Genomic DNA, 27,429 nt, shown 5'->3' on the forward strand with positions numbered 1-27,429 from the left:
ACACACCTCATGAACGTGGTCTTGGCTCTTTGTAATGCCAGGAGGGCAGCGAGCTGGCATCTCTTATGCAGAGCTCAGCACTTTGCAGAATTGGGTCCACCTGCCACTTGAAGCCTATCATCCCTAATCAGACAACCACATGACTATTAAAGAAGGTGTGTTAACCACTGCCTGCTTCCATGAGCTAAAAGCCAGGATTGTGATAGAGATTCTGCTCTGGTTGCAAAAGCACTCAGCCAGTCCTAGTGGGAAGACTCCTGGTTTTTGTTTGCACTGAGCCATCCTTGGTGTATTTTGTGTGTCTGTCTCACAGATCAAGGCTCAGGACACTGCAAGGCTCGGGGTTAGCAGTGCTCCTCGTCCTCCCCGTCTGGCTGATGGGAGATCTGGGCTAATGGAGTAGGGCTGGAGTGTGTCCCTGCCTCACTAAAGGACTCCCATCATCAGGACATCAAGATTTACTTGCCTAGATTATAATCTGTCCAGGAGAGGGAGTAACTCTATTCATGCATTTGTCAGCACCTGGCAAACAGCATCAAAAAATAAAATCATGCCATTATTGACAGTAGTCCACAAGTGAAATTAATACAGATAAAAATGTTTATTTTCATAGTCTTTTCTCATAAATTAGCCAAAATAACTGGCTTAGTATTAATTAGCCCTATATACCCACAGGTATCTGTATATATTAGTAAACTTTTTATTCAATAGCATAACACTATTTATAAGAGAAAATATGAAAACTGAAATTCATTAAGGGAACATTTTACACTGCAGTTAGATCTGATGCTGCTCAATATAGGGTTTCAATTTGTTTAATTCATGTTGATGTGCAGACAAGGCTGCAGAACAAGAAAAATACAAGCATACATTTAATATTAGCTACTTTGCTTGTTCATGCATACTTTAGCTAAAGCCTTGGTGCCATTTGATTTCAGATTCCTTCCGTGTGTCCCTAATCAAATATTCATGGTTGTATTCACACTTACAGAGAGGATTCTGAAGCCTACCTTGAAGTAAACACAGGGAATGAGGCATATGTTCAGTCCAAATTTCGTTCTTGCTCATGCACATATGAGCTCTAGCAACAGCTACAACCAGTTACATGTGTGAAAATCAGACAGATGCTTCTCAGGCACAACATTAGCAGCGTGAACCTGTTGGACTTTCTAGGACTGAGACACAGAACACTACGAACATGTGCAGTCCTCATTTCTCATTTCAGCTAGGGAATGGGAAAATGCATTTAGAGGATAGATCCACACAGAAAACGTAATCTTCTAGATCCAATTTAGCAGGAAATTTTGTCCATTTGGTTCAATGGAGTTCCATTTGGGTTTCATCTTAGGGACTGGTCTTCAATAACAGCTTTCACTCTTCATTTCAGATTGGGGGAAAAGTGCAATAGCAACTATCTTAAGATACAGTACAAACACTTAATTCTGCTTATTTCATTATTTCATATATTTCATTATTTCATAATATTTATTATTTCATATATATTCATAATACATTTCATAATACATATCACTAACTTTTAATTTTCACATTAATGAAACTAAAATTTTATTAATATGTGATTCAGATTTTTTTCATCAGTGGAATAGAAAAAATATAATTTGGTGTACATCAAAATAACTTCAAAAAGTATGAGTGTTTGAGCACAAGTCATTTAGAAGAAAATCTTTATAACATCTGTCCAAGTTATTTAGCTCCCTAACTTTGCCTGTGTTGAGCACTTAAGTCTTACCTGTACGATCATTTTCATGTTTGGTACTATGTTCCTATATAGGTTGCTACTGTACAAAGAAGTAAATTTGCTGGTGCTGTGTATTATTAATGTAGCACCCTAAGTCAAAAGAGAGAAAACTGACAAGATCCAACCTTACCTTCATTTTAATTCCTTGGGAAGGATGTTTCATTATTTTCCCCTTCTTTGAAGTACCAGGTCTCTTAAATCTCTTTTTAATGATACAGATGCAAAATAAATACGTAGAGGAAGGAGTCAGCATGAAGAATTGGAAGAACACAAGACATTTTGAGGCCATGCCATGCAGGGGGATGGGAGCAGCAGTGGGAGGCTGTGTGTGCTGGGTCCTGGGCTCCTGCTGCTGGCTCTGGTTCAGCAGGCAGGCAGGAGTTTCTCTCATCGTCAGTGAACCAGCTGTTATGGCAGATGATTGTGCTGAATTTCAGGTCATTTGATAACTAGGGCAGGCAGCCGTGTTTTGCAGTTCAGCTTGGGTGACACGTAGAATAAGAACTTCATCAGCACAGTGCAGAATTGCTCACGTTTCTCAGGTGCCCAGGTGGGCTCGTTCTGGGGGTGGAGAGGGGGTGATCAGCCAGATCCTGTCCTTGGCAGCTGGACAGCAAGCCCTGTCTCCTGTTTGCCACTTCTGCATGCAGGAGAAGTGTGGGACATTGCTGGTTTCTCAGCTTTATGATGAATAATGTTCTGAGTGGTTCTTATTTAGGCAATCACTTAGATCTCCTGGCAGGCTCTGCTTGTCATTAATGTGAATTGTGGTGCTCGCTTCCAGACTTGTAAAGAAATGCTTATATCCATGTCAGGGAACAGCAAGCAAAGCTTCCCAAATTCTTTGGTGGCTTGGCAATTCCTGAGAGCAAACGTATGGGAAGGGGGGAGTCCTTACAGAGCCATAGAGAGGAGCAGTCCAACCGTGTTCCTTTGTCAAGCTGCTTGAAAGAAAAGTGGCAAGGCTTGCTCAGGGCCAGGGGAAGGATTAATGTAAAATTCTAGGGAAAGCAGCTGGAAATACCACCGTTGTTTTCTCAGCTTGGTGAGCTTTTAAGCTTTAATGTATTCCCAGAAGAGTCAAGCAGATCTTTGTTGTAAAGAAGCCCATAAGTAATGGTGTTGGATTGAATTTTAGGGGAAAATTCTTAGAATTTTAGAGGGAAAAGACAGAATATAGAGAAATCATTAAAGCCATCCACTGTAACCTCTGTGTTCAAACTTGAACACAGACCACAAATTCTTTCAAGGCAGAAAGACACTGCCTTGATGTAATAGCTTAATGTGATAGAGAATCTATCACTGCCCCAGGTTTGCCCAACTGGCTCGTTACCATCACTAGTAAATAAAATACTGTGTTTGAAAGGATACACCTTGCTCTGAAAGCATCAAGCAGCCTTGCTGATTCTGACACCCAAACCAGACTGTCCAGTCATCTCAGCACTGGGTGGAACGTGGCCAGCCTGCCCTCCACCTGGGAGACAGACACTGAGCAGGGCTGAAAGGGGATGTTGGGGAGCAGAAACACTACTGGTGTAGGAAATGTGAGGGAAAAAGCAAGACTGCAATAAATTTCAAGAAATAACCTTGAGGAGACTTTTTGGTCTGAAAAAAGGCTGGTTTTAATGTAACTTAGAAGGTTGTATCTGCCCTCTCTCCCCCAAAGCTTCCCCTAACATGCTGAAAAGGATCTACAATTTGAAATGGTAAAAAAATTAAGGAGAAGAAGGTCCAGGGATTTAGGTATTTTGACAGAGAGCAGGCTGCTAAAGGTGTCTGTCACATTAGAGGTGGCAGCTTAGATTTATTCTGTGTTTGGAAGTGAATACACCCTCTAAAGCAAACCAGCTATTTTTAACTCTCATTCTGGGAAGCCCTTTTTCTCAATGCTGGGAGAAAAGATACGTGCTCTGTGTCACAGTTGTCTCACAACCACTTACCTCACCAGCCTGCTTTCAATAATGAGACAGATAATAGGACAGAAAGCTGGTCACCCAAGCTCAGTGATGAATAAACCTCCACTCCTCATTCTAGGGGATGAACAGGGAGGGGGGAAGCCTGCTTGATTTATCAGGAGAGGTCCCACTATGGAAGGTCAGGAAGAGCCTAACAAGGTATTTTTTACTCACCACAAGGAGTGTTTGCCCACTGTTCCCCCTGCAAGGCTTTTTCTGGCACACCCAACATGAGTCACAGCTGTGAGCAGAGTGCTGAGCCAACAGGCAGCGTGGCACTGGGTTTTCCAAACCCTCCCTGAATCTATGGGTAATTTGGTAGAGTTTATGGCTTAGTCTCTCAGGATTGGACTCATCCCAGCTATATTTATAGAGCTGAGTCTCACCCAGGCTTCTCCTGCAATCAGCAGAGAGACAGACGGCATGGGAGGATTTATCCCTCTTAGGCTGGCACTGATAACTGAGGAAGGTGGTGGTGCAACTAGAAGTTTGCAAAGCTGAAGTACTTTGAATTGTGCTTGCTAGCCTCTTTATAGGAGTCTTGGGCTTTTTCTTGGGTCTCAGGCTTTCTGCATCATAGGAAAAGTTCATCATGGTTTCCCAAGAAGTGCCTGCTCATACTCTCAGGGAACAGAATGCATTTTCAAGTGAATCATGATCAATTTGCAAGTTTAAATTAATTAAAGTCAAGCCCTCTGAGAAGCATCAAATGCATGCCTGCACTTCCTTTATACCAAATGATGCTAATAGCAGTGTAGCAGACTTCAAATTTCCCCATCAGTTAAACTGATTGAATTTTTTTTTTTTTTGTGCAAGGCAATTTAGAAAGCAATATACTGTAATATAGGTAATATATGTTACTACTGACTATTTAATTGTTACCATACTACAGGTTACTGGCAGACAGCAGCTTAAATAACTTGTATGTGGGGCAACTGTCATGAGAAATGGCTGATTTACCAGCCTTCATTTTTCCTTCAGCATCTGTGCAGCTATTTTGCTCTTAGCAGCGCCCTGCAAAGAAAAGATATACAAAGTATAAGCATGTATTTTAAATATTGTTTAATTTAGTACCACAAACACTGACACAATTTAATCAGAGAATATTACTAGAGAATGGCATCAGTATAAGATGCTCCTAATGCAGACAATTTTCTGGTAACTGTAATTTTTCCTAGAGTTGACAGGGATTTTCTGGGCTTAGTCTGTGAGACTTTGCATTTGCCTGGAATGCTTCTTGCCGTCTATTTTTTGGCAGGAACTTTCAGTCTTGCATCCCAATTAAAATGGTTTTTAACTGGAAATATGTGTTAGGGGCTAGTTCTGAAATAGATGCTGTGCCAGGTGAGTCTTCTCACTTCCATGGGTGAGTGTTGATTCAGACACCTGAATCTGGGCTGTCCATGCAGAACTGAAGGTTACAGGCTGTATTCCTCGGCTGGTCTCGCTGAGCTGTGAGACCCAGACTGTACTGCAGGTACTGAAATTCAGGAGAGGATCTTAAGTGTCCTGGCATGGACTCAGCCAAACCTCTGTGCAGGGAGCAGCTCCAGAGAGACAAAATGTGGAGATGAGCAGGCTGTTTTCTCCCAGGTCTTAAATCTGCTCCATACAGTCATACCCCAGGCTAATTGCTGAGATATGTGGCTGCGTTGTCTGTGGAATAGCAGCCGTCCTGCGAGCACTGTGCACTCCTGGGAAACACTTCAGCTCTCCTTGGCACGGCACCCAGGAGTCCTTTGGAACTGATGGCAGAGATGGAGGTTGAGAGCAGAGAGGGCAATATAAAAAATTAAGGCTGGTTCAGTATAAACAGCTTCTGCAGGTATAACAAAACATCTGACACTGACACTTAACAGAAATGAGCTTCCATCTTAAGAATTACAAAGATGTGATCGATGGCATGAGAATGGCTTTTTTTAGTACATTTTGTCTGGCTGAGGAACTTAAAAGTTCATTGTTCTCCTTCTTGAGTGTTTTCCAGAGTTCTCTAAAGTATCTTCTCCGAGTGCCAGTTGATAAAGACACTAATAAAATGAAACCAAGCACTTGATTCATTTCATAGTGTTATTTCAGTTTTGCCACAGCCTCTGGGTTCTTAGCTGTCTAATGTGCTGTTAAGTGCCTTCTCAAGCATGGATAATAGATATTAGGAATAGAAAAGGAAAGCAACCTTTTCAATTAAGGACAAAATGTACAGAAAGTAAAATGACATGAGTTGTATCAGCTGCATATTGGCTCTTACGTGCAGTCTCCAGATACAATCAGTAGGTGCTCAACCAGATAATTACAGGCTTCCTGCAAAAGGCTTCATGTAGGAGAGTCACCTGCCTGCCTGCTACCACTTGCAAGACCAGAGCTGTCCTTTATTTTCACTGCTGCAGATTGTGGAATTAGTGTTTTCCAACTTCTGTTTAAAAAAGAAGCATTTTTCTACAGCATCTCCTTCCAGAGGGCTGCTACACCAGGTAAGTGCTGGGCATCAAGAAGGATTTGTCAGCCTTTTTGTCAGTAATGATTTATATTTGTCAAAATGCAATTTTCACAACAGATTTCCTGTTGCAAGGATTACAGGAGCAGTTAGTTGGGGGAGTGCTTGCCTTCCAGCCAGCTGGTATTGCTTCATGCTCAAAATGAGGTCAACAGTTTTTTATATAAGAGTAAGAAGTGGTCAATTAAATTCTTACTTAAAATCTCTTTAGGTGCACAGCATCTGCAAGTGCTCCTCATGCAGGAATCATCTGTGCTGCCATAGGCAAGCTGGGCTGTAACCTTTGGGAGGGTCAAGTGATGCTAATCAGAAATTATAGGATTTTTGAGGGGTGAAGGGGATGTTATGCCCAATACTGCACGATAGAGTATCCCCTTTAAATGTCTTGCATGCAGCTGAGTACCACAGTTTAGGAATCTCTGTACAGGCGTTATAAAAGTATTTTCACAATGTTTTTGGCCACACCAGTTTCTTTCCCTCCCCAAACTTAGACCAACACTGATAGTGTCCAGCAAATCATAACTTTGTTTACCCAAAGTAGAAGCAGAGGTGGTAGCTCATGTCATACCACCTGAGGCAGCTGCCTTCTTAGGGTCTTTAATTATTTTTCCTGTGGGCCATGCTGCTATTTCCACTTAAAAGAGGTCACTGTCTTGCTGGTGGGATTGTGGATATCAGTCTTTATTTCAGAATCAGAAGTGATTGTGAAGTCTCTGAGAGAACCTGTTCCCAATCCAAATGAGCTCCTGCTCTGCCATTTCCTCAGTCACATGGTGGCCCTGGCTGTGCTGCCCCACGCTGTGTCTGAATGAGCTATTTAAAAATATTATGTCAATTTTAGGGAGGAGGGTGGAGTTGGGGTTGGAGGCAGGAGTTACCACACCCACTCACTGGTTTTCTGGCTCCATGGCAGACTGTTGGCAGAGAGTTTGCTGTGCAGGTGGTAAGTCTGCCCAGGGATATGTAGGAATTTGTTAATCTCTGTCAGATCAGTTTGAGAGTCTCTGAGATGCTGTTTGACCTTGAAGGATGTTTTTTAGCTTTTTATTACTCGCAACCATATTTAACCCTGTAGAAACCACAACCTCACTGTATAAGAGTGTAAGAAAATAATAAAGAAAATATGGGGTAACATAGTCTCGGCCAAATAAATCACTGAATGAGTTAGATGCATTCTTAGGACAGAATGAAAGTTGTACATCTCTGGGTTTACTGATTCTATCATTAGTTTGATACAGTGTTTTAAATTGCCTACATTTGTGTAATAGGTTTTCTTCTGAAAGAGCAGGTGGTTCCAATAGTTCTGCAGGGTAAGTGAGCACTTTGGAGGGCTTAGCTGATATTTTACATCAGCCAGATGCTTCCCTTCAGTCCTTCAGTTTGAGATACAGGAAGAAAGCACAGGAGAACAAAAAGGATTTGAAGTGCCCTCAAAACTGAGAATGCAATGGTTTTATGATACCGTGTTCTCTAGGAAAATTGGGAGTCCTGAATATGAAACATGGCCTACAATTTTACAATTTTAATACCGTTTTTGTTCATTTAAATATATTCCTGAATCTTCTTAAATCCTCAGAATGTAATTACATAAAACCCTTGGCATTTATGGCTGTGAGACCCTGAATTTACACTCAGGTTTGAATTTAATACTCCTATTTCTGGTGTGCTTCTAATGGCTTCATAAGCCAGCAAGCAGAAAACAATGAGCACACACAGGTAGAGTTTAGACCATCTGTGTGCCACAGTGAAAAAGATAGCTTGCTATTAACAGAGTTTTTGCTGTCTCAGATATTGATTGGTTAATGCTTGTTTTGCTCCATCTGATAGTGGGGAATACCTGAGAGGTATTGATATTGTAGACTTAAAATGGGACATAAATAATTCATAGCATCAAACATTAGAAAACATATGATAAGCAGCTTCGCTATTAGAATATCTACATATCAGTCATTCTGAGAATGTTGTGGGAGGCAGGTACAGAGAGTGAGCAACTACTCAGTTATGATGAGTAAGTATTGTGTGAGAAGGATGGGAGTGGCTCTGATACATTGCTAATTATGAACTTGTTCCACCTGGGTTTTACCTTGTGTAACCATAGGTAACTTATAAAAATGTAGACCTTTTATTCTAAAAATCAGATATTAGATAAAAAAACTTAGCTTCTGAGTTCAGTATTTGATGTACATCAGAGTAGTGTCACTGAAGCTATGGAGATACATCCCTAAACCAGCTATAAATTTGCTTGAGGAGTAGAGCATTAGGCTGTGTGAAGTCCTCAACAGACAGAATAATGCAAAGGCGAGGAGAAGAGAAAGAAATGGATCAAAGGCGGTAAGGCAGAGGTGGAGAGCAAATAAATATTCTGTTTAGCCTCCTCATACAAACTCTCCATTAACTTCAACTGGATTGCCTCTGAAGGCCTGCCACACTTAAGTATGGAAGAGGAAAGTGATTCACAGGCAAAGTAAAAAAGGTGAAATTTGGGATCAGAGGAGATCAGGTATCATGGGATGATGAAGAGCAAATTTAATAGTAGATGGGGGTTTTAAGCCATATATACATGTTTCTGAAGCCATCTTGTTCACACTTACGTTTTAAGACTAGCGCTCAACATTTATCACTGAGCCCCTTTGACTTCAAAAGGTACCAGTGAACTTGATCCTGCACGTTCAATAGCAGCCATTGAACTTTGTTTATTCACACTTTGCTTTTATTTTAATTGCTTGCATGTAGGTGAACCTAGGGACATCTGATTGGGGCAGGAGGCAGAAAATGCTATTTCTTTCTTATTTTCACCACATTATGTGAAAGCCCAGACAATGAAGTCTGGCTTCAGACACCCCGAAGTGTTGTGATAGGTGAGGAAAAGGGTCCAATAAAATATTTACGTGGCTGGGCCCACTGTGCTGCTGTGGTGGGGGATTGATTACAGCTGGTGAAAGCTGCTCTGCGGGGCTGCCGGGCATGCGGAGCGTGCCGCGGGGAGCGCGCGGAGGAGGCCGCGGCCGTACTATGGTCAGCAGGGAATGGATTTGGCACTGCTTCTGCCTCTGCCACTGTGACTGCATCATCCTGTGCCGAATGTCTTGTAGGTGATGGAAACCTCCCCGCTGCCTTGCACACCCTGTCCCTCGCATGCGGTGCTCCTGCGGGAAGGGGGGAAGGGATGCTCGTGCCAGGGCGTGTTTGCACGGAGATGGTCTGTGCCACCATCCTGCTGCGCTGGGAAACCACTCACATTTTAGCTCATTGATGGGTTTTTGTCTTTAATTTGCTTTTAATTCAGGCAGGGGTGGTAGGAGGCTGAGATAGTATTTGAGAGAAATGACCCATTAGGTTGAGGAGATTCTGGCATTAGTCAGGGCTGTTAAATCAGGAGAGGTTATTACAGCAAGAATGTGGGACCATGACTTCTGAATCAATGTGTTGGATTGCTTCTGCTTTTACTTGCTAATGAATAGCATCTGTACTCATGGAAGTGATAATGGTTTTTAAAAACAGATATGAAAAAAGGGTAGCATTTTATACTTGCCATAGTTAATGGATAGGATTAATAGGATGTTTGCCTATTTTTTTCTCCATAATGACCTGCCTGTGACTGTTAATTCCTGTTAGCTCTTCTGGAAATGAGGATTTGCAGAGATGAGTGGGCTTAATTTGGGCCTTCCTAGTTAGTGGGACTTTTGCTTCCCTTAAGTAGATAGCTTGGCTTTGGGTGAATGTGTGAAGTGTGAATGGGATCAGGCACTGTATTTGAATATTTTGTTTATCTGTTGAATTTTTTATGACTGCAACTTAATTATCAAGGAATCCTACCTATTTCAATTGATTATTTTTCATGTGGTTTGTTGTTTATTTTTGGGGGTTTTTTTTCATGAATCCCAAAATATATCTCCATGTAGTTGTTTTCTAGAAAAGTCATCTTCTGTCCAGTACTCTTTCCCAGGTACAGGTACCCATCATAGCTGCCTTACAGCAGTGTTGGGATTTAAACCTTGGTAAAATGGATCTTGTCTGGATCTCAACCATTAGCTAGATGCAAACTGTGTGTTTATAATATGGTGTTTTCTATGTGTGCATGGTGCTCCAATGCATGTATGGGCCCTGCTGTTCTCCATGGGGTGGAAAAGACTGCCCTGAGGGGTTTACTGTCCTACCAGTAGGGAAATGGGAAGGAGACACCTGGAAATGAAGAGCCCTGCCTTGCAAGGTTGTATGTGGAGATGGGCCAAGAATAGACCATGCTGCTCTTGTTGCCTTGGGTGCTGCACCAGGCTATAGTGGGTATGGATATATATATATGTACATTTCTGATATAATATGTCAGAATCCTATAGTTAAGCAAAACCAGAGATGATGTTTGACCAGCTGCGTGTGTATCAGCTGATTGAACTGCTGTCCATAACAGTGGCTGGGTTCTTTCTCCTCGTGACTTCAGAAATTTTAAGAAATTCAATATGTCCCAAAAAAAACCCCCAAAAAAACCCCACAAAAAACCAACAAAAAAGGATCAAATCCCTGCTTTTTATTTAATGTAAAGAAATGCAAGTGTGAAGTGGGTATAAACAGGTATATGCACTTACTTGGGTGTGGAAACACACTCAGCCACACTTAGCTAAAAGCAGATAGTTTGTATTTCACAGAACAGATGTGTGGGGATTGAGACATCCAAGGGAAAGTGCTTTCTGAGCTCAACAACACTCCTACTGCAGAGCATTGGTCGGCAAGGTCGGCATTGCAGTGTCCCTGTCTCTGTTGGGACACAGACCACCTGGCAAACTGATACTGGAGTGAAACAATTCATATCCTCACTAAAACCAAATTCAGGAGAATATCTTTGCAATATAAACCATATTTTTAGATGGTGTGTTTTGATTTCAACTCTCAGCTTCTTTGGAACATGCACTGCCTGGGCTCCAGCATTAACTGAACGCCCATGCAGTGGTGGGGAGGTGCCAGCTTCTTAGGATGACCCATGCTCTCAATTTTAATGAGATTCTGATAGTATTTGGTGTTTTTCTTAAAGCTCCATTACTGCCTAGAGGCACAAGATTATGAGCTAATCTTCGCTTTTATTGAAAAGTTTCAGTCCAGGATGTTCAAGGAAATAGGCTTGATGCACATTCTGAAAAACAATCAAGAAAAGGAGAGAACAGAAGTGCTGGGAGGCTTGTTTACCTGCTCCTAATAATTGTGGGGTTAATTTACTTTCTTTTATTTTTTTTTAAATCTAATCTCATGGCCCTGAATTCTATAGATTACTTTTTTTTACTTCTGGCACTGATTGACATCTTCTCCCATCATCTTCCCTGGGCATGTTTAAAAAGCTACCTATACTGGAATTACAGAATTACACCCTTAGAAATTCAGTGATGTCTTTTTTTTTTTTTTTTTTTTTTTTTAATAATAAGAAAGTAAAATTACTCTTCCTATACTTTTCTATGCACATAACATTTTTCTCACAGCCAGAGGCAGCTCCCCTAACAAAAGCAATTGGTCATCAGCTAAATTGGATGCCTACTTATCATGAAACTGCCCGTGGAAACAAGGCTGCTTCTATAAATGCATCAGAGCCCCTGCAGCAGCCCTGCCACGGAGGGAAGTGCTGGCAGTCCCCCCACCCAGAGCTGCCTGGCAGGTGGCTGCCTTACCCACCTCAATTTCATCAACATGTTATAAATGCAAAGGCAAATTTAGGTTAAATAAAATAACAGTTTATTATAAAACAATTTTTATAATAAAAATAAACAACGAGGAAAAACCACAATAAAATAAACAGCGCAGCGCTGGGTGGACAGGGGTCTATACCCAAAGGTATAGGTGTTCCCAAATCCACACTCGAGGGTTCTCTGGCCTGGGTTTTTATAGGGATTTTGTGTCCTGAGGCCAAATTCCAGGCAGGCACCATTCACCAAGGGTCCTTGATTGTTGGATGAATTGATTTCCTGGCGTTGGAGAATAGAGTCAAATAGACGTCCGGGCAGAGTCTCCTCATATGTAAAGAAGTTCTGGGTGTTTCTTGATTTCATTTTGGTTCAGGCCATCTGGATGGGATGGTTGGATCCGGGTTGGAGCTGATGGATATCTCGGCTGGACTTTTCCCTTTGTCAGCCTGATTGCTTCCCCAACAGTGGCCTGCAAGGCGGGGTGTTCAGGTCCAGTGATGAGTATCTCGTCCGAGCTCGTCCCTTTGTCAGCCTGATGGCCCGTGTCCTGTTCATTCTTTTCGGTTGATGGGCGCCGGCTAGGATCGTTATCTCTCGAATGGGAATTCGCGACTAGATCTGGGGAAGGACTTGTTGGCCACACTGTATTTTATATTTTATATTATTATAGCTACAAATATATTTATTTAGACCTCTACGAATTTTTATTCATAAGTTCATTTATCACAAACACATGATTGAGTTGTCGCTGAATTAGTTCTCTTTTGCTCAGAGCTCAGCACAGTAAACAGAATCCCCTGGGATGCTCGAGTTCCATGTTTTTCTGTCCTGCAGGGAGGCTTCCTGCACACGTCGTGCCAGAATTTCTCTGTTTCTTGGAGAACCAGCGCTGCACAGGTCTGAGCACATGCTCTGGGGCACTGGGGCCTGACCCAGCTGGGTGTGCAGCTATCACCTTCCCTTGGGCTGCCATCCTCAAGGGTGCTCCTAGCGCTTCCTCGGGAAGTGGGGAAACAAGGTTCAGCCACTTCCCCTGCCCAGGCAGAACTGCAGCTTTCCTTGCTCACTTTCCCCCACCCAAAAAAAGCTTATACTGTTCTAGATCAGTGTGTGTATTTTGTTCTTCCTGTTAGAGGAAGATCATTTCCTATTCTTACACTGTTCTTATCTTTTATGTTAATCAGTCACCAGATAAAATACAGGGAGTCCCATACCACAACACGTGGGCTCCCATCCTGTTGCTTACCCTCACTGTGGGGATGCATTCCCACCACTCCAGGCTGTATTTTGGGGGAGATACTGACCCAAATAGCCCTGGAGCCACCTCACCGTGTAAGGTGTCCTGTTTGCACAGTCACCTATGTGTATTTTTAAATCTTTTTTTAAACTGGCTGTGCTGTTTCTTATGTGAGAGGTAACCCAAGCTGTGCTGCTGAACTGAAGCACTGTTGCTGAGATAAATGCAGCTAAGCCATGTCCTTTACATATTTACTGTGACCCCTGCTGTCAGAGTGGAGTTGCTTGCTGCAGGAGCTGCTTTAGCACTCCTGTATTTGGGAGGAAAAAAAGAAGTTTTTCTCCACCAGCTCAACCAAGACACAAGCATGAAAAATTACCAAATGTTGTGCCAGTTCCATGATGAATAAACAGTCAGGATCAAACAAGTACCATTGTATTTTATACAAAATAGCGGAATTAGCAGCTTCAGCATTTGAGTCAAAGGCACTGGTTTCATGTTGGTGTGCTCAGTAGCATTTCTAGTGAGTTGAAGATGGCTCCTTTCTAATCATCTTCCAGCACTGGATCTTTGCACAGCCTTTTTGTTTGGTAACTCCCCTCTGGATCTCATGTCTTCCACATGTTCCATGCATACAGACAGCTGTGTGGTTCTGCATGTAGGGACCCCTGCAATTCCATCTGTTGATTTTTCCTAAAATAAAAACAGGTAGGAAAGGACTGTGCACAGCATATGCACCTGTACATAAGTTCTTGCAGGAGGTCTGAACTAATGCAAGGGTAGGGCACTCCCATGTTAAATACAAGGCTTGTTTTTCCAGCTCTGTCACTGTCCTTAAATCTTATCTGCATCATAAAGTTTCAGCAGTGAATTTTAAATCAGTTTTTAGTTCAAATGAACAGACTTCATACAGACCCCCTGTGTTCACACCCTTATTTCACTTCAAGCAGGGCCTGTTTCGTGTTAGATTAAAGTAATCTAGAGGTAAAGGGTAAAAGATAAAAGCAAAGTAGTTGCCATCTTGGGAATGGTGCTTTTAATAGCTTCTAAGATGGGAACTTCTAGAATTCAGCTGAGAATTGGTACCTGATAGACCCTGCTCCTCGTCCAGTGTGGTGTAAGGTAAACTCAGGTTATGTAAAGCATTGCTGGGCAGGATTTTAAGAGGATGTGTTTTGCTGTGCTCTGCCACAGACTTACAGCAGTGTTGGTCACCAAGGAACAAGGAAGGGAGGTAGAGAAGCTTTTCTGGCACACAGTTGGAAATGCTCCTTTACCTGCACTCTACTGGCCTCAGGCCAAACCAAATTTGGTCTGCATCAGAATAAGAATGCGTCAGGTGACCTCTTACATAGTTTTGACTGTGTCAGTAGCAAAACTCACCTGTAGGTAAATTGATGCAACCAAATTTTATTTGCGCAGACATGGCCTGGGTGTAATCAAGTCAATTCTGCCTCATAGCAATGGTGAGGCTTAATTAAGGCTGATAAAGTCCTTCACAGTTCTCAGAGGAGAAGTTTGGAACATGTGTAAATTATGTTATAGAAGGTGTTTAATGTACTCTGTTAAAATGCTGCTGAAGCACCCAGTCTGTGAGTAACACTCTGAAGCTCTTTCTATTTCATGTTAATGTTTAATAGGAGTGAGGTGAACTGCCTGAAAGCAGGCTTTGTGACACCGTTCTCCCTTGGTGGGGTGTGCTTCCTCTCCCTACCAGGCTGTACATCAAAACAACCAAGGCAGGAGCAGGACAAGTGGAGTGCCAAGGCCTGTGACAGGAGAGGCCTGGCAGTGTGGCAGCACGTGGCTCTGCCCAGCTGCAGAGAGGGAGAGCAGTGAGCTGTGATCCCTCTGCTCAGTCCCTGGAGCTGTGATCCCTCTGCTCAGTCCCTGGAGCAGTGATCCCTCTGCTCAGTCCCTGGAGCAGTGATCCCTCTGCTCAGTCCCTGGAGCTGTGATCCCTCTGCTCAGTCCCTGGAGCTATGATCCCTCTGCTCAGTCCCTGGAGCTGTGATCCCTCTGCTCAGTCCCTGGAGCTGTGATCCCTCTGCTCAGTCCCTGGAGCAGTGATCCCTCTGCTCAGTCCCTGGAGCTGTGATCCCTCTGCTCAGTCCCTGGAGCTGTGATCCCTCTGCTCAGTCCTTCAGCTCGCCATGGAAAGTTAGGTGTACCTGAGCTCCCGTGTCATCCAACGCTGGTTGTACTCCTTGGGCCTGAGGAATAGCGTAGGCACCCTGCTTTATCTACGGGCTTTATCTAGGCTAATTAGATCAGTGCTTTGTCCAGGATAATTGTCTCTAGTAATGAGTTTAAAGGAGTGTCACTAGCACAGCTAGTCACCAGCACTGCTGTCCCCATTCTGGCCCCCTCTCCTACAGGTGCTTTATGGTGGCCTGTGGCAGTGCCAGGACATCCCCAGCACTGCAGGCTGAGGTCCTCGGGGCAGCTGTGAAAGTGCTGACAGAGCTGCAGCAGCAGCAGCAGTGTGATTGCCCAACAGTGGCAAGAGAGCCAAAATTCGGAGCAGGCTGCGAATGGGGAAGTGGTGGCGGATGGGGACACGGGGCGCTGTGGCTGAAGTGGGGACAGTGCCCTGTGGTTGTCACAGCTCACTGTGGGGTGGGCTGCTGGCAGAGGGACAGCAGCAGCACCACCAGGAGCAAAGAGCCCCACCAAGAGCACGGGGGAAAGAGGAGAGGTTATGGTGAACCCAGCCAAATTCCCTGCCCAGCTGAGTCCCAGCATGGGTTTGCACGCTGGCCCAGGCTGTACCTGAACAGGGACCTGATGGGATTAGCATCAGTCAGAAATGCTTTCAACAGCTGATATGTTGGGATTTTATGACAGAAAATGCCAATTTATTTGAAAGATACTGCTGTTGGAAAGAAAAGCTTTTCAGAAACTTGTAATCTGGAAAGATTTCTTCTGTTCTTGTCAGGATAAGCAAGAGTTTCTGTCACATTGCCAGAATATAAGCAATGACAGGTCAGACCTGATGGCTGAAGCAGTCTCCTACAATCCAAGTGTGTGCTGGAATCATCAAACAATGAGGGAGAACTGTCTGTCTCTCTGACACCTTTTCCTCCCATAATCTGCTGGGGGTTTGTGTGTGTTTGTTTGTAGTTTTGGGGTTTCGTATTTTTGTTTTTAATTAAATCATCATGTTTTCTCATATGCAAAACAAAAATGTTCAATATAATGAATTTAAAACCCATATGTATTTCTAATTCAGCTCTGACTCTGGACCCTTTCCTTAGCCCACCAGTTTCAACACGCTGGTCCAGAAGCACCATGGAGGCTGTACGAGTTGCAGAAACCCCAAGCAGGGGCTGCTTCTATTCTGTATAATGAATGAAAGCGTGTTAGATTGGACCCGCTGTATTGAAGAAGCACAAAATACTCGTTGCTCAGAGAAATAAACACTTTTTTTTCTAAGTGTATGCAGTCAGTGTTTCTTGCAGTTGTAGCCAAAGGAGAGAAAAGAAACATTGCTTGGAGCTTCTCCAGCAGGAGAGAAAGGATGGCATTGTTCTTGTCTGTGCCTTCCTGGTGCGAGTGGAAGCCGGGCCATGGGTTTTCCTTCAGGGAGAGCTTTGTTGGTGTTTTTTGGCTGGCCGCGGTTCCAGACGTGGAGATCTCAGCAGCGGCACATGGGAACCTCCAGAGCCGGCACAAAGCAGCGCCCTGTGCCAGGAGCTCCCCGTGTCTGTAGGGACAGCTGGGGAAGGGCAGTGGTGCTGCGCTGCTTGAGTAGGAGGAGAAAAAACAAACACGGAAAACATCTGTGCGCTCCCAAAATCTGCCTTCAGCTGAATCACAAGATGCTTATGTAAAAGCATGGTTAATTATTGCAAAGCAACTAAGCGAGGAAACACAGACATTCGCAGAGTACCTCCTGCGTTAATTAGTTGGTGAAAATGTGGCTCACAGCAGCTGTGAAGCTCCGAACCGCTCAGGAGCAGAACTGTTTCTCCTGGTCATTGTGCTGAGAAGTTCTCTTTGTGTTCTCTTCTCTGAGGCTGTTCCCAGAGGCTGGCAGGGTCAGAGGCAGCTCACAGGGCAACTAGAGAAGCATCTTCAAATCAGGATGGCATCACCAAGAGCACTCACTGCTCATGTCTGCTTCTGTCTGAGAAATACCCAAAAATGTGGAGGGGAATTAAGCCTAGAAATCCAGTTGAATTGAAACCCCCTCAGCCTCACAGCTGTCTGCTGTACGTGCGCAGCAGAGCATACATGTACAGAATGAAGCATGAAATTAATCCCTGCCTTCCGTGTCCCTGAGCTGTGGCTGAGCAGGCCAAAAGCTGTCCCTGGCTTCCTCACGTGTAGTTTCTGAGAAGATCCTTGCTACACCTTAAACTCCTTTCACGTGAGCCGCCTGCTGTGTGGTTCCCAAATACCTGCTAAGTTTTTCACTGAGGTTTGCTGCCCAAAACAGTCAGCCGCTCCCCCGCCTTCATTGTTTCGTGTGATCTTTACAAAATGTGGCATTTCTGTCTAAGTAGTTTGCCAAAGACCTATGATAAACAACTAAGTTGTCAGTCATGAGTCATTAAAGTGAACTGTCTTCACTTCATGCCCAATCATAGGATATTTTTAAATGTCAGAGCTTTTGGCTTAGTGGTTGTCACTGGCTTCATTTTTGGGAGACCCAAAATTAGAATGTACAGGCCTGGTCTTCAGAAAGTTCTTTGTAGCCTTACTTCAAATGTTAGTCCTTAAACACGTCTCAAAAATATGCACGATTTCCTCAGGATCAGTCAATGCTCTGGAATTTCTGACTACGATGCATTTCTGCCATCTTTCCTGTTTTCATACTTTCTTAATTGGTTTTCAGATAACATTCAGCCTGGCAGTAATACATAAAGAATATAGAGATAAATATGCTTAACAATTTGAGAGTGACATATTTAGGTTGTAAGTGTTTAATTCTGATTTGCTGTTGTTGGATAATTTTTAAAAGGGTGAAGTTTTACATTTAAAAATGAAAAAATAAGACTGACATAATAATTTCCTGCACATAACTGATCTTCTTCCCAGTTTATCAGGAAAACTGCTGTTGGATTTAATAGCAGTCTTATCTGTTTAGTCCCAGTTGAACCCCGCCTCCTCAAATGAATGGAACAATTCTTGTAATAAAGGCAAGACCACTTATGTTACCAATAGTTATTTTTATTTTCAGAATAACTGTTTCTTTCTGAAAATGGCATGTAGTGTCAGTGTCCTTGATTAAATGTCTGAGAGCAGAGATTAAATGATCAATCAAGAGAGGAGGTATGACTTAAAGGGTCACATGCATAGTCAGCTTTTGTTGGTGGATGCCAGTGGAAGCTCAGTTTGATGTGGATCCCCCCAGAAGCAGAAGACCACAGAACTGTAAAAAGAAAAGACACCTTTGTGAAAGTCTAGTTTAATTTTGCGTCTCTTTGCACCTTTGATCAGGCAGCTTTTGATGCCAGCTCAGCATCAGAGCAGCACAAGTTAGCACCATGTGTGCTCCCAGGCTCAGCAAGGCAGTTGAATTTCTGTGCAAGCACAGAATAATACTAGAAGGATGGAGCTGAACCATGCCAAAGCTAAAAATGCATCCCAGTGCAATGGGCTGTCCTACAGGAAAACTTTTGCAACACTGAAAGTCTTCACCTCGCCAAAGGATTAGTATGTAATCTACAGCAACCGTGGTGCCAAGTTTCTGGACAAATCTGCTCCCACATTTAGCCCCTGGATTCTCCCAGTGGGACTAAAAATGTACAGGAGGCAAGGATATGTCTAATAGGGAAAAAAGAGCTAAAAATAATAATAAAGCAGAGAAGGCAATAATGCTTGAAGTTTATCTGTCATAGTAAGGTGGAGAAGCAATCTGAGTGGCACTGCTTTTTTGAAGTCAGACACATTTGTTTTCTTTTCCTCTCTTTTTTTCTGTAGGTCCAGCTGCCCAGCGCCAGATCCAGAATGGTCCATCTCCAGATGAGATGGAAGCACAGAGAAGGTGAGTTAATCAGCTGTGGCAGAGTTCTAGTTTGTAACTTGGATGAACATGCAGTCCTTGTTCACCAGTAAGCGCTGCTCTTTTTACTTGTACATATTTTAAGCTGGTTCTGAATGTTTTCTAATTATTGCTAATGATTCTGTAATAACTATTAAAGGGTGAAGTGAGCCAAAGTTCACACTCTAGGTAAACTCTACTTGGTAGGTACTCAGGAGTCTTCCTGCCTTCAAAAACTATAAGGAAAGTATAGGGAAATTAGTTTCCTGAACCTTTACGAATAACTGTGAAAGACCTGAGATTTAGTGTGGATTTACCCATGACTGTCTTATGGGTCAGCAGTGATGATATTTCACCTGAGATTTACTTTGGGATAGCAGAGTTACCATAAAGGCCAGAGAGCCCCTGCTCTTGCCAAGGCAGGCAATGTTGCCTCTCCCATTGCCTTCCTGAAAAACCTGATCCAGCTCTTCCTTTAACCACTGGAAGTCACTGATTCTGCAGACCATATGTAGGTCAGGCCTCCAGTTTGGGTGTCTATTCTGTACATTTAAAATGTGAGCAGCTTAACTATGTTAGAATAAAAATATTTTATTTATCCATTTTTTAGAGACAATAAAAGCCCTTTGGGTAGGTAATATTTGACTACTACAGGGCACATGGCCCTAGGAAAGCTTCTTTTGCTCCACTGGAGTGGAATAAGATATGCCAATAGATGCAGTTAGATATTGCTGCATCTGCACTAGAGGACTTTCAGCTTTAATTATACTGATGCATTCCTTAAGCATTGAGCAGACCTAATTTTAAGCCTAGGGGTTTTTTTTATAACATCTTACAAGCAGGAAGGAAATTAACTTATGGTATCTACCCTGCAAATTTGTTTGTTTAAAAAGCTTTTTAGAGATCTTTGCACAAATGTTTAAAGAATATCTTTTTAAGTCAGAGTGTAATTTGTCCCCTCTTGTACTTTACTCTTTCCATACTCCCTTAAGTAGCCTTGTGCCAATCCCAGGCTTTATTTAGTTTGACTGGAATAAATTTGACTTCCTAAGAGTTTAAGTACTTCTCCTTTTAGCATGTGTGGGAGGGTGCATTTGGCACATATAAACTATTTCTGACCAAGGGCAGAAAGGGCTGGTATGAACCCCAGTGACTTCAAGTGGCAGTGGTTAGCCCCTGTTTTGGATTTTTGCACCCTGCCCCTCAATCCATTCTGCAGCAGCTCTAATGATTTTAGGGGATGTTTTACCCATATTTCTTTACTGTCATGTCAGACTGGAATTTTCCAGGTTGGTTCTCTAGAGCAACCTAGAAATAGATTAAACCCCAGGTTTAATCAGGAAAATGTATATATCAAGTTGTTCTGCATCATCAAATCTTGCTAATAAATGCCAAGCTAAGGTAGGGGACAATATGCTCAGGAAATTCTTAGTACATGAGTTACAATTGAACAATTGAAATTTTAGTAGTGCAATTGATGTTGTTGCATCCATAACAATCAAGAAAGAGCTAGGGTACCTATTGAAGTAAAGATTTCTATTTATTTGGTTTAAAGTATCACAGCTTACATGAAACCAGTTGAACCAACCAAGACTTTCTCAAAAGTCACCTCTCAAAAGTTATTCACCTTTGCTCATATGATAATTTTCTCAGAAACCTGCAATTTTCTAGAAATTGCATGGATTGCATGTCCTGAACACAAAACCACTTTAGAATTGATCCTGCCACAGCAAAGTAATGTATTTTTCCCATATATTGAACTAGATATGAAATATGGAAAATTTATTTTGGATATTTTTTCTTTTCCACGTAATATAATTTTTTTTTATGGACTAGTTTTTATTTTAAAAGCTTCTGTTGGTATATAAATAAGATAGAATTGCTCAGCATTGCAGACTCTGGTAAGTACAAGTAAAAATGTAACAGGGAGGTGTCTTAAAATACTGTGCAAGGAGTCAAAATAGAAGTGTTGATTAGAGTTGAGCTTGCTTTACTGTACAGACCATGAAGTAAAGCAATTGAGAAAAGAGAAAAGTGCACAATGAAGACTGGTCTAAGGATAAATGAAACTAATTAGGGCAAATTTGACCTAAAAGCTGTGGAAGAAAACAGTAATAAACTTTATTACCAAGTGCTTCAGCAGGGTAAATTCAGAGTTGTGTTTTAATATTGTTGAAATCTTTAGTCCATATCCGTGCGCCTGCCAAGGAGCCTGGCAAGCAGTCTGGCTTTTAGCTGTCGGGTTTTCTTAGGAGGAGCCAAGTGAGGGTGGGTTTGTGGCAGGGGTCAGGGACATCCCTTCCTGCAGGAGCAGTCCAGCATGCAAGAGCAGACTCTGCTGATGGGCCCTTGGAACTGCACATCCCTGCAGAGCTGTCCCAAGCCTCTCTCTGCCGGACAGCGGGGCAGCACGGGAGCTGGCAGCTCCTGGGGGGAAGGTGCCGGAGGAGCAGCAGTGCACAGCTCGGATCAGCGTTTGCAGAGGGAGCACAGCACTGCTGGTGGTGCTGGTGCCACAGGGACAGCTGTGCTGGGGCTGTCAGCTGCACTGGCCAGGGCCAGAAGGGGCTTGGATGTGCACCTGAGCAACAGAAGCTTTGTACATCAGCACTGAAACGCAGATGAAGCTTTGCTGTATTTTCATTCTAATATGCTAATATTCTACAAGTGCTTTGGGCTCCTGATCCATAAAATATTCTAGACTGTGTCATTTTGAATATTTCCTTCCCTGGAGATATTCAAAAACTCTCTGGACAGAATCCTGGGGATTGTGTCCTCCAGCTTGAGCAGGGATGTTCGACTGGATGGCCTCCAGTGCTCCCTTCCAGCCTTACCCAATGCGTGATTCTGCGGAGTTACGTGAGACGCCACTTCCTCTTTCCTTTCAATGCTCTTATGCTCCAGGTTAACAGCATGCATGTTTGCTGTGCTCTCCTGGGCACTGGGCACTGTCTGTTCCTTTGCAGAGCCCCTGAGGAGTTATCTGAAATGGACCAACTGACCCCTGCAGTGTCCGGAGCGTGCAGGGCTGTGTCCAGTGTGTGAACTGGCACTGCTGCAGCCAGGGCAGGTGAAATCAGACCCACCTCCATCTCACAGGATCAGCTCTCTCCCCAGACACACAGTGCTTCTCAGGGTTTTACTCAAAATTATAAGGAATACCTAATGACCAAGGGTTTTTTCATTGCTCTTTTAGACAAGTGATGGAGCAACAGCAACAACGCCAGGAATCTCTGGAAAGAAGAACCTCTACCACAGGCATGTATCAAATCAAGCAGATGCAGTCTCTCCCTGATTGTCTCCTCTTGCTGTTTGTTGGTGTTTGTGGGGTGCTGTACAAAAGCTAGAGTGCTAAAAGTGTTTATAGTTACAATTACATTTTAAAGATTAGATTTTCAGCTAGGGGCTTACATGCATTTGTGCATGGCTGTGTTGTTTTGCAGGGGCTCAGGTCTGAGGCATGCAGGTTTTGCACGTGGCAAAACTTGCACAGCTGAGGGGCATTTTAGGTGTACTAAGGGGGCCTGGCCATGCTTCTTCCACACCCCTGAGGAGAACAGGTAGCTCAGAGGAAGATACAGCTCTAGATGCTCTTCACTGGGATTTTGTGATCATGAAGTCTTCTGTGAACTTAATGGAAAAAATATAGATATTTAATGAGCTTACAAAAATCTTCTACGGCATACTAAGTTGCACTAAACTGAGAGAAGGGTTGACAGGAATAGTTTATATCTACAAGGTGTGGTTTTGTCTCTGTGAAAGGAGCCAGAGCAAGCAGGCCAAGATGGCCATTTTGTGTTTGGGCTTTGGTTTTGGGCAAGTTTTTTCAGTCAATCTGGCCACATAAGTGAAATGTTTTCCCTCAGCTGTTAAACTTTTTGACTAGAAACAAGCTTAGACACACGCGTATGCCTTTGGTGAGAGAAAGAGTTGGACTCCTGTTTCTGCAGAGGTCAGTGTGCTGCTCTGTATAGGGAACTTAGCCAAAATCCTGTCTTGGCATCCACAAGGAATGGCACATGGTTCCTAGGGACTGCTGGCTGCTTCTTCTCTGCCTACAAGGTGGCCACCTTTGTGTTCAGCACATCCCTTGCACCTGTCCCTGGTGCAAAGGTGATGCTCGTGATCCTGACTCAGATTCACGTGGGGTTTGGAGGAGCCTCACTGGCACCAGAGCATGCAGCCCAGCCCATGCTGCCAGGGCTCTGCTCTGCACACCCCTCCAGTGCTGCTGAGGGCTGGAAATCCCCAAGCTGGTGCCTGCACCATCTCCTCTTTGCTTTGTTTGAGTTTCTGTTTGCGTTTACTTCACGGTTCCTTTTCCTCTGTTCCACTTTGCCTTGCTTTCGTTCCTTCCTGTGTACCCACCTTATTCTTTACATTTGTCTTTTCTGTTCTTTTAGTTTCCACCCTTCAACTAGGCATATGCTCTCCTCCCTCTCATCCCCAGTCTTCTCCTCCTGCCTCTAGTGACTGCGATGTTCCTGCCTCTGGTGTTGTGCTCCCCCCGCTACCTCAAGCCAGCGCTGTCTCTTCAGCACCCGTTGTCCCTGAGCCCGCTGGTCAGTCCCCTTTCCTATCCCAGCGGAGAGCCAGGGAGCCCTCGCAATTCCTGCACAGGCATTCAGCCTCTGAGCTGCCAACAGCCCCAGGTTCCTCCCCTCCACCCTGCCCAAATGGCAGGACTGTCATGCCAGGCATCAGGCAAACCTCGCTGTCTCCACCGCCCCTCCATCCTTCCCATTTTCCCTTTCCCTCTCACCAGCCTCTCAGGGGCTCTTCTCTTTCCTGCTCTCCTCAGTCTTCTTCTCCCTCTGCTACAAATGCGCCATCTCTGCAGAGGGGTGACATCCTGCAGCCACGTGGTCCCACCATCCTGCCTGTGATTCCTGTCCCACCTGACAGGGTCAAGGCACCCACAGATAAAGCAGGGTGGGAGACCTCAGCAAATGTACCCCTGAATGGCCACCCTGAAGAGCAAATTGCTTTAGGCCCCCCTGGAACCCATGTGAAAAGCGTGGATGGGTCCTTCTTTCCACACCTAGGAGCTGCAGCCTGCTCCCTGCTGCCCACCATCGCCAGCCCCCCCAGCTCCTCTGGCCAGGCTCCCTCCCCATCCTCCCAATTGTCATCTTGTCCTGCGCAGCAGTGGTGTCAGCCCATGTCACACTGTCTTCCATTGCCTTCCCCTCACGCTGCTGTGTCTGAGGTGGCTTTGCCCAGGAGGACCCCTCCTTACTTGACATCATCAGCCACTGCCCATTTGAGTAAGTACTGATTTTGAATGAATCGCGACCTGTGTAAAGGCTCAGCTGTCACCTGCTCAAAAAGCCAGGCTGGCACTGCCCCTGACCAATAGAAAAAGGGCTGAGAGACCCAAAGCTACTCCTGCTGTATGTGATTCCTGAAACTGGGGTGTTTTGATATTTTGAAATATCAAAATCACTCTGGACTGGTCCAGGGACCAGGCAAAAAGTAAGAATTACAGAACCAGGACCCTGTAGCTGGGTTGTTGCAGTGCATATTCCTACTGTATTATCCCAGACTGAGATTTTTGTCATTCAGCAGAGTCAAATTATTTCAAAGACCTTCATATAGAACCTATTTTCAGCTGGTCCAAACGTAGTGGATGGGCTCTTCTGAAGCTGGAGGCCAGGTCTGCGGTAGGTTTCCTGTCTGTGTAGGAATATTGGTGGAGGTTGTGATTTTTACTATTTTTGTTAATTGGTCTTTCTGGTACCAGTGAAACATAGAACATGGATTTTGTTTAAGACACACAGAATCCCCTGTGGTTGTGCAATTTATTTAATTCAAGAAACTCTCTTCCTGGTATTCACTGCATTTGTAGTTGTGGGCTTGTCACTGTAACTATTCCTACAAACCTTTCTCTTTGAAGGCAACTCAAGGGCTTGGGTCTGGTCACTTTGTATATGGCCTTGATTTCTCGTTACTATCTAAAGCCTGCAGAGTGAGAACAATTTACAAGTAATGCCTATTTGCAATTCAGAGCATGTTTTGTGACTTGGATCTATTCAGGATTATAACCACATATAATGCTAAAGTGGTATGCCTAGAAAAGGAAGAAAATGAAAACATCTCATTTTACTTTCTGCTAAAAGTTTTACTGTAACCACTGGAGGCTCTGTCCTTCAGCTGATGTAAGTCCGTAAAATCCACTTAGTTCAATGAAGTTATTTTAAACTCACATCACTCCATTATTTTGACTCAGTTCAATTTTTGCCTGAGGCTGCCCTCTAATTAGGTGGGTGTAGTTTTGCAATTACAATTAAATGTACCCACAATGAATTACTAGCTATTATGTTCATGAACGAAAGAGGGCTTGAAATGTTTAAAGTATTTCTAATAGCAGCTATGGTTCATTTCAAGGATGGAATTGGGAGTGTGAAACAATGGCAGAAGTAACCACAGAAATAAGGCAGTATTATAAGAAAACCTAGAGAAGAAGAAAAGCAAACTGTTAATGTTAAATATGGTTTCCAAATATTTCTCAATCAAAACCCACCTGTCTTTCAAAGTTACACTTACTGAACAACTGAAGCTGTGAATAAATACCAAGAGCAGCCGGTTCTGATAGAGTGTACTTGGGGAAATACCCCTGGGGAGATGTGTTTGTTCAACTGACCTGTTACAGACAGGTAAAACACTGCAATGGAGTTATCACCATCAGCCCTTTCCAACAGGCTGCTGCTCAGAGGAGCTTTGCAGAACCTCAGGGTACGTGGAGCTGGAGTGTCCCCTGGTTATTCTGCAAAACTGGCTGAGGCCACACACCTTCTGCATGACAGAAAGGAGGATGTGTCACTGTGGCCCACAGATTGCCTGACAAGCTGATGTCAACCAAAGTCCATGGAGTTTATTATCTCCATATAGAAAGCTGTGGGAGAAGCAGCAGAATATGCCACTTATGAATTGGGAAGCGTTGTCTGTGTTCTGATTCTGACACAGAATGAAACACTAGCCCAGCCAGGGAGAAGAGGAGGAAGAAGACTGTCAGTGACAGGGTCTTTCAGGAGGACACAACTGTGGCTGACTGACCATTGATACAAGCACCTCTTCCCATTCTTCACATGCATGGTGCTCCCTTGCATTGGCCACTTGTCCCGGAGTCAGGCCGTGGTGCTGGGAGTGGGAACGTGACCTTGTGTGTGGGCTGGAGGAGGTCGTGCTTCACATCTAATTCCTATTCTCTGCATTTCAGGCCCAACATTTCCACCTGGCCACCCCAGTGGTGCTGCTGTGATCCCTGCTTCATCTGGGGGGCCCCCACCTCCGCCACCCCCCCCAGTCCCTCCACCACCCATGGGAGCCGCGCCCCCGCCACCGCCCCCGCTGCCGGCTGGTGTTGGCCAAGGGGCAGGCGCTGAAGATGGGTCAGTGTCAGGGCTCGCAGCAGCTCTGGCTGGTGCCAAACTAAGGAGAGTGCAACGGGTAAGGAGGTGGCACTGGGACTCCCCGATGGGCTCTCCTCTGCTGTGGGAAAGCCTGGCACAGCTTGGTGTAGTGGTCTGCAAACCCAGAGTGAAACATGGTGAAACATGCTGCAGCTTACCATTGGGTGAACTTTTAAATGTGATTTGGCAGTGCAAATAAAGCTGAGCAGGAAATATTGGATAGAGTTTACGCTCTTCAGAACATACGAGTTAGAAAATAGCTGTGACTTCTCACATTGCCAGGATTTCATTACTTCATCGTTCACCACTGTACTAGATATTAGTGTGTTCACTTGTTTTAAGTAGTTAAAACTACACTATACTTACAAAAAGCCAGTGTAGACTGTTGAGTCCTTATGTCAGTAGCTGTCCACTTAGGTAAGGGTTGCTTAACCATGCATAAACATAATTATGAACAAGCAGTGCTGTGAGTTTTTTAATCATTTGCCTGTTTATTTGCATCACCCAGATCTGTCTTGGTTTTAGTAACATTCATGTGGGTCTCCTTTCCAAGGCAGAACACACCCTATCTCTGGTTTTGGGCTGTGATTGTGGTCACTGTTCCTACCACTTGGGAAAACTAATCATTAAGGGCGTGGCTGTAAAGCAAACCTTTCATTAATTCCAGTCCTGATTTCTCTCTTAAGCCAGAAGATGGTTCTGGAGGATCCAGCCCCAGTGGGGTCTCTAAGAGCGATGCCAATCGAACAAGTAGCGGAGGAGGCGGAGGAGGACTAATGGAAGAAATGAATAAATTACTGGCAAAAAGGTTTGTACTTACACCTCAAGTAAGCTCCATGAGATCTGCAGCAAATTGTGGAAGAAGGCGCTGTCATTTTTGTGGTTAGCAGTAGGTGTTGTGCTATTTGACAGGCCCTGAA

General features: G+C 43.9%; 2 protein-coding genes across 7 annotated transcripts in view; both read left to right on the forward strand.

The window, feature by feature from the left end:
• Window positions 1-27,429, forward strand: part of EVL (Enah/Vasp-like) — a 142,777-nt gene that overhangs the window by 104,358 nt on the left and 10,990 nt on the right. For all 6 annotated transcript variants that reach the window (XM_088058007.1, XM_088058009.1, XM_088058010.1 and 3 more), the window contains exons 4-7: window positions 19,037-19,100; window positions 22,294-22,355; window positions 26,317-26,546; window positions 27,196-27,317. In XM_088058007.1, coding sequence (XP_087914133.1) covers window positions 19,037-19,100; window positions 22,294-22,355; window positions 26,317-26,546; window positions 27,196-27,317 — 478 coding nt within the window. The remainder of the gene's footprint in view (window positions 1-19,036; window positions 19,101-22,293; window positions 22,356-26,316; window positions 26,547-27,195; window positions 27,318-27,429) is intronic.
• On the forward strand, window positions 22,505-24,375 carry LOC148184030 (ena/VASP-like protein). Its single transcript, XM_088058011.1, has one exon. The coding sequence runs from the start codon at window positions 23,275-23,277 to the stop codon at window positions 24,373-24,375; it is 1,101 nt and encodes a 366-aa protein (XP_087914137.1). The 5' UTR covers window positions 22,505-23,274.

This window comes from Pseudopodoces humilis, chromosome 7 (assembly GCF_049639895.1).
Source record: "Pseudopodoces humilis isolate 2021_Gansu_Grassland_sample_001 chromosome 7, ASM4963989v1, whole genome shotgun sequence".
In the NCBI taxonomy this organism is placed as follows: domain Eukaryota; kingdom Metazoa; phylum Chordata; class Aves; order Passeriformes; family Paridae; genus Pseudopodoces; species Pseudopodoces humilis.